The sequence below is a fragment of the Cucurbita moschata genome, unplaced genomic scaffold, assembly GCF_002738365.1.
Source record: "Cucurbita moschata cultivar Rifu unplaced genomic scaffold, Cmos_1.0 Cmo_Scf00015, whole genome shotgun sequence".
In the NCBI taxonomy this organism is placed as follows: Eukaryota; Viridiplantae; Streptophyta; class Magnoliopsida; order Cucurbitales; family Cucurbitaceae; genus Cucurbita; species Cucurbita moschata.
In genome coordinates this window covers 3,505,091-3,519,414 of record NW_019268531.1, presented here as the reverse complement: position 1 = coordinate 3,519,414, position 14,324 = coordinate 3,505,091, and the positions used below count along the sequence as shown (strand labels likewise).

Here is a 14,324-nt window from a genome sequence, read left to right as displayed (position 1 = left end):
GCGGCTCGGGCGTAGTAGGTCTGGACGCCTAGCATGAAGCAGCCTTTCCTTCCCTTGAGTCTTTGAGCTTGATGCACAGTGGAAAACTGCGAAATCGTCATCAGATTTTATGTAGCTAAACCGATTTTCCGATGGAGAAGACAATGTAAAGAACGGTGTTGATCGTGCAGGTACGAGATCTTTTTTTTTGTTCCCCTACATTGTTCTGTTCTGTTATATTGAAAACTGGTGGATATTAATGGATGAAGAGAAGTTCAGCGTAGTTTGTATGTGATATATCGTATCTTCCTGAAATGTTTTAAGTTTTTCCAAGTCTTGATCAATTTCTTTCCATACTGAGCGAGCGGCAAATGTTCGAGACGAAATGTCTTAATATCTCAAGAGGCGAAAGAAAATATCGATTTAGAGGAAGTGGTGATTGTTTCTCTGCTAGTGATAATGCTTTCGGTGTTATTCCATCTGATTGTATTACTTTTGTCTTGTGTTTCTTGTTGCAGAGTACACGGCCAGCAGCGAGTAATTTTTGCGAGAAGTACGGAAATGGCGCTGGGAAGAAGCCGGTGATGTTTGCCTTAGAATTCACTTTTTACGTAATCATTCCTCGAATTCGTCTTTTCAAATTCTTATAATAGATATAATGATTCTCGTTCATATTGCTATGGTTTTGCTAATATCACTCTACTGAAGCAATCTATATGCTTGATCCATTTTATGTGAATTAAAAATTTGCCTTAAACTTCCTGAGGATAGATAGAGGTTCACATTTCTTTTAGGATAAAGCTGATGGTTGAGATAATTAACGATCAGTATTCAGCGTAGTTTGTAGATTTTGAGAACTGGTATACCGTTTTCTGCTTCCTATAGCTACAATAAGAGTTTCATTTTGGGAAATTTGATTCCATGAACAGGTATTTTCTGGATGATAAGTCCGTTTGCCATCTGTTTTTGATGAACAAACATCTCCGACATCCAATGGTCTCAAAGTATCTCATTTTTTGGAAACTAAATTATCCTGGCTTCCAGATATCATTCAAGATTTTATCTTCCCCAAGGGTGTTGAGGATTGTTGGGAGGGAGTCCACATTGGCTAATTTAGGGAATAATCATGGATTTATAGGTAAGGAATACATCTCACAGGCCTTTTAGGGAAGCCAAAAGCAAAGCCACGAGAGCTTATGCTCAATGTGGACAATATCATACCATTGCAGAGAGTCGTGATTCCTAACATGATACCTAATGTGCGTGGACTTTTTTTCTTTCTCACTTTTCCCATTAATATTTCTTCATTGAACTTTTTTGTTACGTGATGTTTTCCAAGCTAGAATATTTGGGTTCTAGTTGATTCATACAACTAGATGTATCCCGTTTTACTTATTTAATTTTTCTACAATAATCTTGCACTCCCAAAGATCAGGATTTTTCCAGTACTTCTAGGTTTTCCTCTTCCCTCTTTTGATTCCCATCAGTTAGAAATTGTTCTGTCATGCGAAAAGGAGTAGAAAATATGAAAAGGACAATTGGATTATCCCTCTTTGAATCCAAGCAACCTCAAGGAGATTATTAAGAAGCTTTTCAATTGTAATGAATCGTAAATTGTAAACGTTGTATGGGTTTACACCAACTAGAAGATAGAAAAGAAACCATAAACTTTTTATGAGAATGTACTTTTGTTTGTCATATGGATTACAGCCAAGAGTTCATATCATATAGCCAATGAGCATTTGGGATATGACCAACGTGTGACAAATACATCCATTAATGTTTGCTCAAGCTGTTTGTAGTTATACAGCCAGATGATCGGCCTTTCCGGGAGAGAGAAACAATAGGATCTTTAGAAGGGTGAGCAAGACGGTAGGGATGTTTGGTCCCTTGCTAGGTTCTTTGTTTTCTTTTGGGCGTCGGTGTCAAATTCCTTTTGTCAGTTATCCGCTCACATTTTGCTCGATTGGGGTTCCTTAATGGGAATTCCTCTTTTTGTTGGCTTGGTTATTTTGGATGTCTTTGTATTCATCTTCTTTTTTTCTCAATGGAAGTATGGTGGATTATCAGAAAAAATGATCGATAAAGTAATATCTCAATTTCTTTTTTCAGGTAGTATCTAGTTATACCTGCTATCTCACTTTTATATAATTTTCATTGCAGAATCAGTTTCAGACAACTACTTGCGGTACATGATACTGCAGTTCCCCACTAATATTATTGGATGGATGTGTCACGCGTTGGTCACATCCAGTTCCTATAATTAGATGATTCAAAACTCAAATTCTACATAATTGATAACTGTTTCTGAAAGTACAGTTTCATTCTATTATAACGGGTTCTCTTCGCAAAATGGAAAAGAAAAGGTCATTAACATTATTTAAACCACTCTTTTATTGACTATTTGCAGGCAGTTGGTATATGCTCCTTCTCTGGAACTACTGAAGCCGCTTCTAATGCTGCCATCATGTTTCTAAGTGTTTTTTTCCCACAACATTTTCTTGGCATTCTCCGTGACTGAGTAATCTTTGAGCTTATCTATGTAATACGTTCATATGTACGCACAAAAAGGCCTAATAATGGATACTTTGCACATAAAGAGAAAATAATATGGAAGATTATATTGAATTTTTCAGTGAGTTGCATCCTTTCCAGGTGGACGGTTTGGTAATCTTTTTGATGATGTTCCAGAACAATGGCGCATGTATGCAGACTTCATTGGCAGTGCAGACAGGTGCCATTTTCCAATCTCTCAATTTTGACAACAGAAATGTTGATTTTACTATTAAAACTGTAAAACCTTTAATTGTAATTACCTATTATGCAGCACCTTTGATCTTGCTACTCCATGCATCCTATCTATTTTCTACCAATGGCTTCCCTTGGCAATCTTACGAAGGTATTTTACACAGCTAGTCGTGTACCTGTTTTTTTAATTAAATTATGTTGAAAAGCATAAAAATACTCACCTATGTTGACAATTATGCATTCATCATTAGTTTCTTAAACTGAAATCAAATCTTGCTGATGGAAGGTTGAAACTTCCTTATTTGTGTATCATGTTGTGCATGAACCAAATATTTGTTAGAAATTATGACTCTCCACAATGGTATGAGATTGTCCACTTTGAGCATAAGCTCTCGTGGCTTTGCTTATGGCTTCTCCAAAAGACCTCATACTAATAGAGATAGTATTTCTCACTTATAAATCCATGATCTTCCACTAAATTAACCAATGTGGGACTCACTCCCAATAATCCTCAACAATCCTCCCCTCGAATAAAGTACACTATAAGCCTCCCCTGATGCTTATGGAGCTCTCGAATAGCCTCCCCTTAATCGAGACTCGACTCCTTTCTCTAGAGCCCTCGAACAAAGTACTCCCTTTATTCGACACTTTAGTCACTTTTGACTACACCTTCGAGGCTCACAATTCTTTGTTCGATATTTGAGGATTCCATTGACATGGCTAAGTTTAGGGCATGACTCTAATACCATGTTAGAAATCACAACTCTCCACAATGGTATGATATTGTCCACTTTGAGCCTAAGCTCTCGTGGCTTTGTTTTGAGCTTCTCCAAAAGGCCTCGTACCAATAGAGATAGTATTTCTCACTTATAAACCCATGATCTTCCACTAAATGTGGAACTCACTCCCAATAATTCTCAACAATATTTGCGCTAACTAAATAACACGGGTATCCATATTTTTATCATATCGATATACAAAAGGCACAAAGAGGCCGTCGAGATCTCACACACCGGTATCCATATATTTTTCTTTAATTATTGTTACTGGCACTTATTTAGGTCAGTGCCTCTTAATTAGTAGGGAGGTGGCCTATGGATTAGTGGGGATGATTAAGGTGGCCTATGTTAGTGGCTAGTTTCTTATTTTCCTATAAATATATGTAATGTTTTCACTTCAATGCATAGAACACAATTGAACCACTAGATCCTTCGTGCAATTTCTCTCTTGTTTCCCGTGTTCGTTTTCTTTTTGGTTACAAGGCTTTGCTTCTGTTTTGGAAAGTATATGGGAATGAAAACATGCCACCTTCTTTCACTCGGTCTCACTGCTTCTCTCCTCGCAGAAATTCCTGATCATTGTATGAAGTCATTTTTTTATTTGTTCTAATAAATAAATCTGAAGCTTCTAGCTCGTGTCATAGCAAGGGCTCGCATAAGGGGACCATATAGCAGTGTAGATATTATGCGAAGAAAGAATGATGCATATTTTTCTAGACGTTGAAGAGGTGAGTAAGGGGCTAATATCTTCTCAACACTGTTGAACTTGAAATTCAATCTCAATTGCTCTTTTTAGTGGGGAGGAATTGTTTTCGTATACTGGACTTAAGGAAAAAAAGTCCCTTATCTGCCTTGCTTATCTGCCTTGTTGTGAGGGAATCAAGTGATTCTCTTTTTTTTTTTTTTTCGCTTTGTTTGGGGGAAAAAGAAAAAGAGAGGAACCACCGTCCAATGGTGCTTTTACGAAAGAGCTCAACTAATAGGACCTTTTTCTAGATGTTGAAGAGATGAGTAAGGGGCTAATACCTTCCGTGTCGGAGCAAACTCTCTAAATTTATGACCAACCCTTCCTTTAGTGATCTTACAACGAACATAAGTTTTTTCCATTGTAAATTCGTACAGAGCAATCAACGAATTTCAGCACAAACTTTGAATTTTTGCATGAAATCCCCACTATTTTTTATTCAACCGCTACAACATAGTGGCTGAATCAACCTGTTAGATTCTTGTAGGTTCTCCTTTTTGTTGTCTCATTTTTTCCTTCCACCGTTGAGTCATTTAATATAGATTCTATAGCTCGGAGGATGTTAAAATTTAATTAGCATAGTTCAAAACTTGAAATTCATAACAACTATGTCTAAGTTTCCTTAAAACCATTAGTAAGAAATTCTTTTAATACAATTTTATAATTTTTTGAAATATCAAGTAACGTTTTAAAATTAGATATTTATCAGAGCCTCAAAATTGAAATTTCAAGTTTAATATTTCTGTACATTAATGTCAAAAATATATTTTTATCAGAGATCTGCAAAGTTGCAAGCATATTAATGAACGAATGACTCAATAGCTACTTATCTTTCATGTCCATTAGAGTAACGTGCGGTAAACTTTTTATGTAGAAACGCCTCAAGGATGTAAAAAAGGGAATTCTCCAACCCATACATTTATTTTACTATTGTTGTCATAATCTTCGACTTTAGACAGACCATTACCTTTCACGGATGCTTCAGAGGATCTCTCTAAAAGTTCTAAAAAAAAAAAAGGGTATTTCTCTAACTGCAAAAAGGCAAGAGAGTAAGAGACAAACTCGATTTACAGCTTCCAAAAGACGGATTTGATAATTTTAAATATTCGGTTGGTTATCAGAAGGCCAGAATAGCCAAAGATTTTATCAAATTATGACAACGGCGATGCGAGTGGAGCAGACCATTTAAACAGTAATATTGCGGAAGTGCCATACAACACTTTATCATTTGCACATAAATACAAAAGAACAGAAAGCACGCAAGTACTGAAGATATGAACATACATGAGCTACTCCCTCCCTCTAGCAGCTGGGTTGGCTATTGCAAATGTTAGAAAGTTGCTTCTAATTTAATCATCCTCTTCATCATCTTCGTCGTCGTCGTCCTCCTCATCGTCTTCGTGATGTTCCTGCAAAGAGTTGAGTATTGAACATGTGTTGATAGAGAAGCGAATGACTATTCATAGTATGCAACAAGCTAAGTAGGTAGAACATAACTTTGTTACTCTCAACTTCAAACAATCAGCAGGCTTATAAAATGAAATATGCGCACATGAAACAGCAGATACGATCTGAATTTGCATAATATGAACTGAAATAGACATGTACAAGCATTGAAGCATTTGCTTATTATGTATCAAAAATACCTCCTCACTGGCCTCATCCTCGCCGTTCACTTCAGATTTCGACCTCTCTAATTCTTCGTCATCAGCTTCACTAGCCTATTCCCAGATAACAGCATGTATAAGCGTTTGTCGCAGTGAAGTTTTATAAGTTTGATCGATACACAAAATACAGAGCGCGCCTACCTTCTTGCTGTCGTATGCCCTCATAAGCTTTTCATATTCAGCCTTCCTCTTAGCCGCCTTAGCTTCATAGGGCGCTTTTTCCTTTCAACCCAGCCAGTTATTATTAGAAATGGAATATTGTGCAACACCCATGGTAAGAAAATATCATTGCAGAGGCAGAAAAATACAAATGTCACACCTCTAAAAACAGAGTTTCCTTGATCAACATCATATATACATGCAGGAAAAATGAAATGAGGGCAACCATTTTAAGCCCGCTTGAATTGTTATGTAATACACAACATTACTTACATCATGAGTCAATGATTGCCACCTCTGTCCTCCAGCTTTTCCGACCTGCAGGTGTGGAGAAAACGTTAACAATTGACTGTATATTTGCATCTCAAGTTTGTGTGAATCTTTATAACAATTTCAAAGATCACATACTGCAGATACTGCCTTCACATTAGGATTTTCCCTCTTGTACTCCTGTCTGAACTCCTCACTGTTATATAAAATTTCAAAAAGATTAGAAAATTTGCTTCATGAAGGAAATCAAACAAATAGATTTTAGCCTGAAGACAAAATGGCAAAAGGCAATACGAACAGGAAGACAAAAAAAGCACTCGGAGGCCTCTTAGGTTTGTTGGGATCTTTCAAGGCTTTCAATTCTTTCTTTGTCGGTCGTTTGATACCCTTGTCAGCCTTGATGGCAGCCTTTCGCTTCCCAACCTTTCTGAAAAGAATAGAGATATTTATGATCCGTCACTACAAAACTCCTGTAAATGCTGTATACACACCACCAAGTATGTGGATATTAGATTTCAATAGAACTAAAAAACTTGCTGGAAATTCGATACTCCAAAAAAAAGATGCCAGCCATGGATCGCAGACAATCCTAACCCAACAATTGCAAGGTTTTATCAGACTAATAAAACTTAGTGGGACAATGGGCAAAAAACTACCTATCATCCACTGGCTTCAAAGCTTCTTTGGAGACCCTTGATGTTCCCTTACCCTTGGGCCTCTTCATTATGCAAGGCAAATGCCTGTTCAAAATGACTAGTTATGGAGTAGCAGTATAATGATACGGCGAGTTACTAAAAAGTGCAATAGTTTAAAAAACAGCCTACATGCACGAGAATCAGGACAAGAACAATTTGAGGCAAAATAAGAAAGCGCAGTACCTCAAATAGTCCTGACAAGAATCAATAAATCAAGATTGTTAACATAAAAGTACATGCCAAAAGTACAAAAACGCAGTGAAAGCAACCTCTAGAAACCGTTGAAGTAGAAGGAACAATGATATGTATTAATTGAGGAATATCCAGAAGCAAACAAATCAAGTGGAAGTCAATAGTGTAATAATACATGTTCTTGAGACATATTTGACCTTAACAAGACTAGAATCCCTAAATTTCAATTGAAAAAACCGTCTCTAAATTTGACTAACTACATCAACCAGCTACAGACGATTAACAGTAAAAAGTACATACAAAAAGGAAAATAAGACTCGGCAGATTCTTACGTATTACAACTATGAAAAATCACTTGTTTAATCGGGGACAGATCTTTAGACTGAAAAATAAACCTAAAATATAATTGAATTAACATAACTTAATTCTTGAACCCTTGCTGCTACTTCTTCAGTTCACTCTCCCGTTGAAGTTGTTAAACAACTCCAGTACCAATTATTAAGATGATAAATACATAAAAACACAACATATGTAGATCAACAACGATTATTCTCCACGGAAATAGAGGAAAAGAAAACGAACGCAACCTTAAAAACTCAACAAATTAGCTTCAACCGACGATAATTTTGCAGGCAAAACAAACAGAAGTAGATGAAAAGTAGAACGACGAACAAAAAACAAAGAAGAGAAGAGATCTAGAAAGCTGAGAATCGATTACCTTCGATGAACCAAGCCGTCCGATCCAAAAGGAATCGGAAAGGAAATAGAGAATAGAGAATCAACAACAGAGATATTTCGAAGACTCAGAGAGAGAGAGAGAGAGAGAGAGTGATAGAAGAAACAAAAGAGTTCAAAAGAACCAGGGTTGAATTCGAACCCGGGGAGAGAAGGAAATTGATTAGAGCAACCGGAACTACCGGTAACACATGCAACAATTGCCGCCACACGAGCCCCCGAAGAGCGACCTTTTACTGGCTATAGCCAGTAACCGATATTCTAATTTTTTGGAAGAATATATGAATATGATCACAAAGGAATTATCTTTTGGGTTTTGTGGAAATGATCATTGCCGCCAAAGCGATCCCATACAGATAGCGACAAAGAGAGATTATATTATATAAATAAATATCTGGCACGTTCGATCTTCTCACACGTGTGGGATTTGGACCCTCGGTCCAGTGACCTTCCATGGTTTCACACGTGTAAGATCAAGTACGGGTTTTGTTTCTCTTTCAAAAATATATAAATATCCATCACAATTCAAATTTAAAATTATTAATTTTCGTTAATATTTTATTTTTAAATTGTTAACGCGTAAATAAATAAATATATATTGAAGTAATACTAAAAACCTCATATTTTGTATAGTCCAATTTAAAATTTAAATTGAAATTTGAATTTTCCCTAAAGAAAAGAAAAACGAAAAACTCCCAAAACAATCGCTCAATAGGTGCTAGGCCCATAAAAAATGATCGAACAATGGCCCAATAGTGATGACAGCGGTTGCCCAATTGAGGCCCAATAATGATGAGAGCGGTTGCCCAATTGAGGCCCAATACTGATGAGAACGGTTGCGAAGGGCGAACCGGTTTTTGGGTCACAAAATCGAAACGGCGCCGGATGATTTGGAGGTTTCCCAAACCTCAATGCCTTCAACATTTTCCCGAGAAACAAACAGCCTGTCGCCGCCGCCTTCAATTTCCTTTATAATCCCCCTCTCGGAATCCTCCGCCTTGTCGACGTAGTTTCGACGGTAAAAATCCTCGCCGATATCTTTTGATTCTTCCACTCCGTTTTCTCTTTCTTCCACTCTCGACCAAACCTCCAGCTCTCCTTCTCTCCCCACCAAAACCTGTTTTCTGAAGCAGTGAATTTTGATATTTCCACTCCCCCTTCTGCCCGTGTTTCCCATTCCCGGATTCTTGTCTTTCAAATATACCCACGGGTCGTCCCCTAATTTACGAATATCTGCCACTCCCAAATCCCCCGATTTCGAGCATATTTTGAACAGTTTCATCGATTCCACGTCGACATCCACGTCAGCGAACGAGTCTCCGAACCTACTGCTTCGGCCCGAGCCTGGCTCGTTCGTCTCCCAAACCACGTCGCCTGACCTAGAGTCCCAGAGCCTGACGTAGCCCGAGTACCCAAACGCACCACACGTTACCGAGCTTCCGAAGAGTACGCTGGTTTCCGGTATCCACGTAAGCTTTCCGGCGACGGTGCTCTTGGCGGAGGATCCGAGTTGTCGGCCGAGTTCAGATGTGATTTGGAGAGTCGTTTGGTCGATGACGAGTACGGAATTCTCTCTGTGAGCGCATTCGAAGGCGGCGAAAATATTAGTCGGCGAATCGGCGATTGCGGTGACTCTGGCTTTGTAGATGCGGGGATCCTTTGGATCTGACCAGTTAGTCGAACCGATGTGTCGGCCGCTGGAGAAATTGTAATAATGAAGACCGGAAATGGCGTCTGAACCTAACGCTGCAATCTCCGGCCAAACGCGGCGGATTGACGTGATTTCCTCCAAGTGAGTTCGAATCGTTCTGTCGTGGATTAAATTCCGATCGTAACAAGAGATCTGACCACCGTGAGCAAGCCAGATGGAGCCGTCCCCATCGCCCGCCGTAAAAGCTGATACAACACCGTCGGAAGTAGGGCGAATATTCGCGACGATTGACGCATCGATGCCGTCAAACGACGGAGGAGAAATCGCTGATTTGAGATTCGCCTCGATGCCGTAGAAGATAGCTTCATCGAAGAGTTCCTGTTTGGAAAATCGGCGAGCCGATGAAGGCAAGCGGTTGGTTCGGAGAAGAGAAAGGAGGACCGAGAAGATCTCTGGATCGCGATCTATGAAAATCGGATTCCGATCGTCTCTCGGCCGGTTGGATAGAGCATACAATAGAGACTCCGGGCCGCCAGAACGTGTGGTGGAGACGGTGGTCTCGAAGAGCTTACCGCCGACGTTGAGCTTGATACGTTCTTGGTTTAGGGTTCTATTTGCTAGCTGTATATTTTCGTCCTCCATTAATGGAAGCCGCTGACTTCTGGCTTCAATAAGCGCCGGGCGGTGGCAATTCTGTTGGTGGGTTAACAATATTTATGACGGAATTACCCTTCATCGCGATCCTGTATTTTTTATCCTGTGCGATTAATTTCCAGACATGGAAGGTAAAAAGTCGTCTTGTGTGGTAAATATTTCGATAATTTCACTGCGAGTTATGATTCTACGCCTAATGGGCCGAGCCCAAGTCTTTTGTAGCCTGCTTTATTCGATTATTCCACGTGCTTTTTTTCATTTGAATTAATTGAATTAAAAAATAGGCTTCCCAAAGGGCAGCCAGGCCCAAGTTCAATCAGTTGGGCCGAAGGCTATTCGAGCCCAAAATCCATAATACTCCTTGAATACTCAATAAATAGAGTTCTCCAAGTTCTCGAAGAATTTGAAGAATGTTCTTTAAAGATTAAGTTCTTCAAAGATAAAAGAAATCTTCTCAGACTTTAACTTTGAAGAAACTCGCTCCCATCTCTCGAGTCAAGTACACTTCTAAAATAAATAGGTCGAGAATCAGAATTTCATATGTTCGAGATTGTACCAAACTCGTATAACTTTAAGTTTATAGTTCTTCGAAGGTCTTATGTGAATATCGACCCTCAAAGTTCTATGAGAGCGTAAATTGATTTTTTTTTTCTTTTTGCATGAAATTTATCATATTTAATTTAATTAAATAGATAACTATTTATTTTTTAAAACTAGCAAAATATTTGGCTAGCGTGTCTTTCGCTTTTACTTTGTCTTGCTTTCCGTCTTTTCTTTGTTTTCTCTCGTATTTTATGCTTATCGAGTGTATATCATTGGTCCACGTTTTGAAGCTTTTTGATATATTTTAGGATCTATTAAAGGGCAAGTAGTAGAGATGTTCATTTTACGGTGGAGACCCATCCCGAATGGGGAGGGGACTTAGACAGGGAATGAAGGAGGGACTGGAAAACATTTTTTTCCGTTAGATAAATGGAATCAGGGACGGGATTATATTCCTCGTCTCTGTCCCCGCTAAATATAAATATATTTTCAACACACGTACACGTATGCTTTCTTATCCTATTAAAAAAATTAGATAATTTTGAAACTCTATAATATTTAAACTAAAGACTATTTTATAGATTTTGTTTTTAATTGTTATAAGACTATGATGTAATAATTTGTAGAGATTTTGTCATAAAACATTATAGCCACCGCGTCAAACCCACAAAAATAAATGGAGAATTTCGCAAAAATGGATAATGAAATAGGTGGTGTGGATAAGGACGAGGATGGCTTCCCCGTCCCGGCCCCACCCATTACTTAATTGGTTCAAATCCAAAGTCAAGTCCGTGAAAAACGGGATCAATTGAATATTGGACAACCATTTACATCGTACTTGTCTATGTCAAGCTTCGTCAAACTTATCCAATTTTATTTTCTTAACATTATTTATTTGAAATCGGACTAAAAATTTAAATGTTTTTAAAAAAAATGAAAACCATATAAATGATTTAACTAGAAACAATGATCATCGAACAAAACATAAATAGTTATCAAACTTGACCGGTAACATTCCATTCGAAAATCAACTATGCCCTACACGTTCGGTTACGGAGAGGCTAAAACTCGGTCCCGAGCAAGAAGAACAATGATTACGAGGAGAACTAGAAATTGTATAGAATTCCAAACACTCTGAAATAAAGGTGTTTTGTTATTATAAGGTTTGATTATGGTGGGCAATGTTACATTACATAAAGAATCTCTCTTTCCATGCATTCTTGTTAACAAACACACTCGATCACTATGAGTTCCCTCCATGTCTGCCACAAACCCTCCAATCCCTTCGTGCATTTTACCCATTACCCACTCATAAGCAGGCAATATCTAGTGGGTTTTCAACTCATTCAACCCTACCCACCTTTGTTCACCTTTTGTATTTTGAGCTTAAGCAAACCAAAACAAATTTGGTCTCGTTTCGTTTTCGTTTGCGATTCTTATCCCGACAAAAACTGTTTAATATAAATTTTTACTTTATGAGATCCCAAGTCGATTAGAGATAAGAGGGTGAAAACCTTTTCATAGCAAACGCGTTTTAAAAACTTAAGGCTGACGACGATATGTAATGGGTCAAGATAGGCAATATCTACTAGCGGTGGGTTTCAGGCTGTTATAAATAGTATTAGAGTCAGTCACTAGTCGGTGTAGGTCTAGAACCTCTCTATAATAGAAGTGTTTTAAAATCGTGAGGCTGACGATAATATGTAATGGGTTAAGATGGACAATATCTACTAGCAGTAGGTATGGGATGTTACAAATGATATCAGAGTCAGTCATCGGACGGTTGATCGGAGTAGGGCTAGAACCTCTCCATAATAAAAGTGTTTTAAAATTGTGAGGTTGACAGCGATAAGTATAACGAGTCAAAACGAACAATAGTGGACTTTGAAGTTCATGTTAAAATCTAAGTGAAAAAGAAATCTAGGTTTGAAATCTTAAAAGTAAATTTCATACCACGCTATGTTGTTAGTTGTCGCCAAAAGGTGGAGATGAAAGGGAAAGGATTTGATATAGAGATCTCATTTGGGCATTTCGTCGAACACCTTGTCTGCAAGGAGAAGAAGAAAAAAGGAGAAATGATTAGTCATTGCGATAAGAAACAAACAGAGCTCTGTTCATAGCCCTATTGCCTTTAAATAATTATCCATTTTCTAAAGTGGCCGTTATTATTTCCTTTTCCTTTTACCTTTTTTTTTTCATTTTTTTCTCTCATAAATTGTGAAAAATGATATTTGTTTTTAAAAAATATAAAATAAATACAAAAAAAAAAGGAGCTCTATTTATTTTTATATTAAATGTAAAAGTAAATCTCACTAATTATTATTATTATTTTAATTAGAATAAGATTAGGATAAAGTTAATATAAGTTTCATTTACATTACATTTAATAAATAAAATAGAAAATTACAAGCGTGGCATGGAGTGGACCTTCTTAAAATGGCTATGAATGCCACGTGGAGAAATGTAGGTTGCTTACGTGGCAGGAGAATGAGGGATAAGGGAGGGGTTGGGTTGGCTTTGTTGGGCAGCTGTCTTTTTGGTCTACAAGACTATAAGCACGTGACAAGCACGAGGGGCCCTCAATTCGAATGTTTGTCTCCGAATTCCTCCAAACTCTAGCCAAAACCTCTTCAACTCATTGAATCGCCATTAAATGCTTTGACAAGAAGGATAACCTATGTCCCCAAAATACCCCTCCCTTCCACTAAGAATTACATTGTAAACCTTATTGTTTTAGTGGTAATTCAATGGTTTGAGGAGGGTAGGTTCGTAATTTTGCTTAGGAACATAGTGGCAATGGGACCTAGTCTCGAAGATGGGGGTATCCACTCCATAGCTAAGAGATAATACTAGTCTGTCAAAACTTTAAAATTTCATTTTAGTCCATTGACTTTTCAGTATTTCCTATTTTGGTTTATAAACTTTCAAAATTTATGTTTCGATCCTTGAATTTTTAAAATTTTTTTAGTTTAGTCCATTTCTAATGACCTTTTCTAACTTTTATTTAGTTTGACATTAATCATGTCGTAAAGTTGTAAAAATTAGAATATATATATATATATGTGTGTGTGTGTGTGTGTGAGATCTCACGTCAGTTGGAGAGCGAAACAAAACATTCTTTATAAGGATGTGAAAATCTCTCCATAATTGACGTGTTCTAAAACTGTAAGGATAATGACAGTACGTAACAGGCTAAAGCAAACAGTATCTACTAGCGGTGGGCTTGTGCTGTTACAAATGATATCAGAGTCGGACATCGAGAGATGTGCCCACGAGAACGTTGGACCTCAAAGAGGGTAGATGGTGAGATTCTCTTGTTACTTGATCATCCTCGTATGATTCTCGATTATTTTCTATTTAATGACTTAAATCAATTTGTCTTCTAATATATTGTCTTATAATATATTTGAGATAATTTGCAAAGATATTAGCATTTAGCTCCAAAATAGTGTGTCATTGTCTTACATATCTAGGCTAGTTGTTATGGAATTGGGTCCTCCCAATCTC

The 14,324-nt window shown here is 37.6% G+C and overlaps 3 protein-coding genes across 4 annotated transcripts; 1 reads left to right on the top strand and 2 right to left on the bottom strand.

The window, feature by feature from the left end:
- Positions 1-14: 14 nt before the first annotated feature.
- LOC111453057 (protein root UVB sensitive 5-like) lies at positions 15-5,872 on the top strand. 2 transcript variants are annotated; one of them, XM_023093999.1, is made up of 7 exons: positions 15-170; positions 498-560; positions 2,143-2,167; positions 2,390-2,448; positions 2,616-2,713; positions 2,807-2,878; positions 4,120-5,872. In XM_023093999.1, the coding sequence occupies exons 2-7, from the start codon at positions 541-543 to the stop codon at positions 4,176-4,178; spliced, it is 333 nt and encodes a 110-aa protein (XP_022949767.1). In that variant the 5' UTR covers positions 15-170; positions 498-540; the 3' UTR covers positions 4,179-5,872. The 2 variants fall into 2 exon arrangements, with proteins under 2 accessions (XP_022949767.1, XP_022949768.1); XM_023094000.1 differs by lacking the exon at positions 2,143-2,167 and having other exon boundaries at positions 2,635-2,713.
- LOC111453056 (high mobility group B protein 1-like) lies at positions 5,364-8,108 on the bottom strand. Its single transcript, XM_023093998.1, has 8 exons — positions 7,953-8,108; positions 7,004-7,087; positions 6,646-6,774; positions 6,486-6,543; positions 6,351-6,395; positions 6,060-6,140; positions 5,898-5,972; positions 5,364-5,660 (listed from the first exon to the last, which is right to left on the bottom strand). Exons 2-8 carry the CDS (start codon positions 7,069-7,071, stop codon positions 5,601-5,603), a joined length of 516 nt encoding a protein of 171 aa, XP_022949766.1. The 5' UTR covers positions 7,072-7,087; positions 7,953-8,108; the 3' UTR covers positions 5,364-5,600.
- A 576-nt stretch (positions 8,109-8,684) lies between these two features.
- Positions 8,685-10,482, bottom strand: LOC111453054 (BTB/POZ domain-containing protein At3g09030). The gene is made up of 2 exons (XM_023093995.1): positions 8,781-10,482; positions 8,685-8,723 (listed from the first exon to the last, which is right to left on the bottom strand). Exon 1 carries the CDS (start codon positions 10,260-10,262, stop codon positions 8,832-8,834), a length of 1,431 nt encoding a protein of 476 aa, XP_022949763.1. The 5' UTR covers positions 10,263-10,482; the 3' UTR covers positions 8,685-8,723; positions 8,781-8,831.
- Positions 10,483-14,324: the final 3,842 nt, after the last annotated feature.

Coding starts and splice junctions, on each gene's coding strand:
- LOC111453057 (XM_023093999.1), top strand. CDS start 541: ATGGCGCTGGGAAGAAGCCG. Junction 2,168..2,389: donor GTTTCAGACAACTACTTGCG/GTACATGATACT, acceptor GACTATTTGCAG/GCAGTTGGTATATGCTCCTT. Junction 2,714..2,806: donor TTCATTGGCAGTGCAGACAG/GTGCCATTTTCC, acceptor CCTATTATGCAG/CACCTTTGATCTTGCTACTC.
- LOC111453056 (XM_023093998.1), bottom strand. CDS start 7,071: ATGAAGAGGCCCAAGGGTAAGGGAACATCAAGGGTCTCCAAAGAAGCT. Junction 6,396..6,485: donor ATGTGAAGGCAGTATCTGCA/GTATGTGATCTT, acceptor CCACACCTGCAG/GTCGGAAAAGCTGGAGGACA. Junction 5,661..5,897: donor AGGATGAGGCCAGTGAGGAG/GTATTTTTGATA, acceptor AACTCTTTGCAG/GAACATCACGAAGACGATGA.
- LOC111453054 (XM_023093995.1), bottom strand. CDS start 10,262: ATGGAGGACGAAAATATACAGCTAGCAAATAGAACCCTAAACCAAGAA.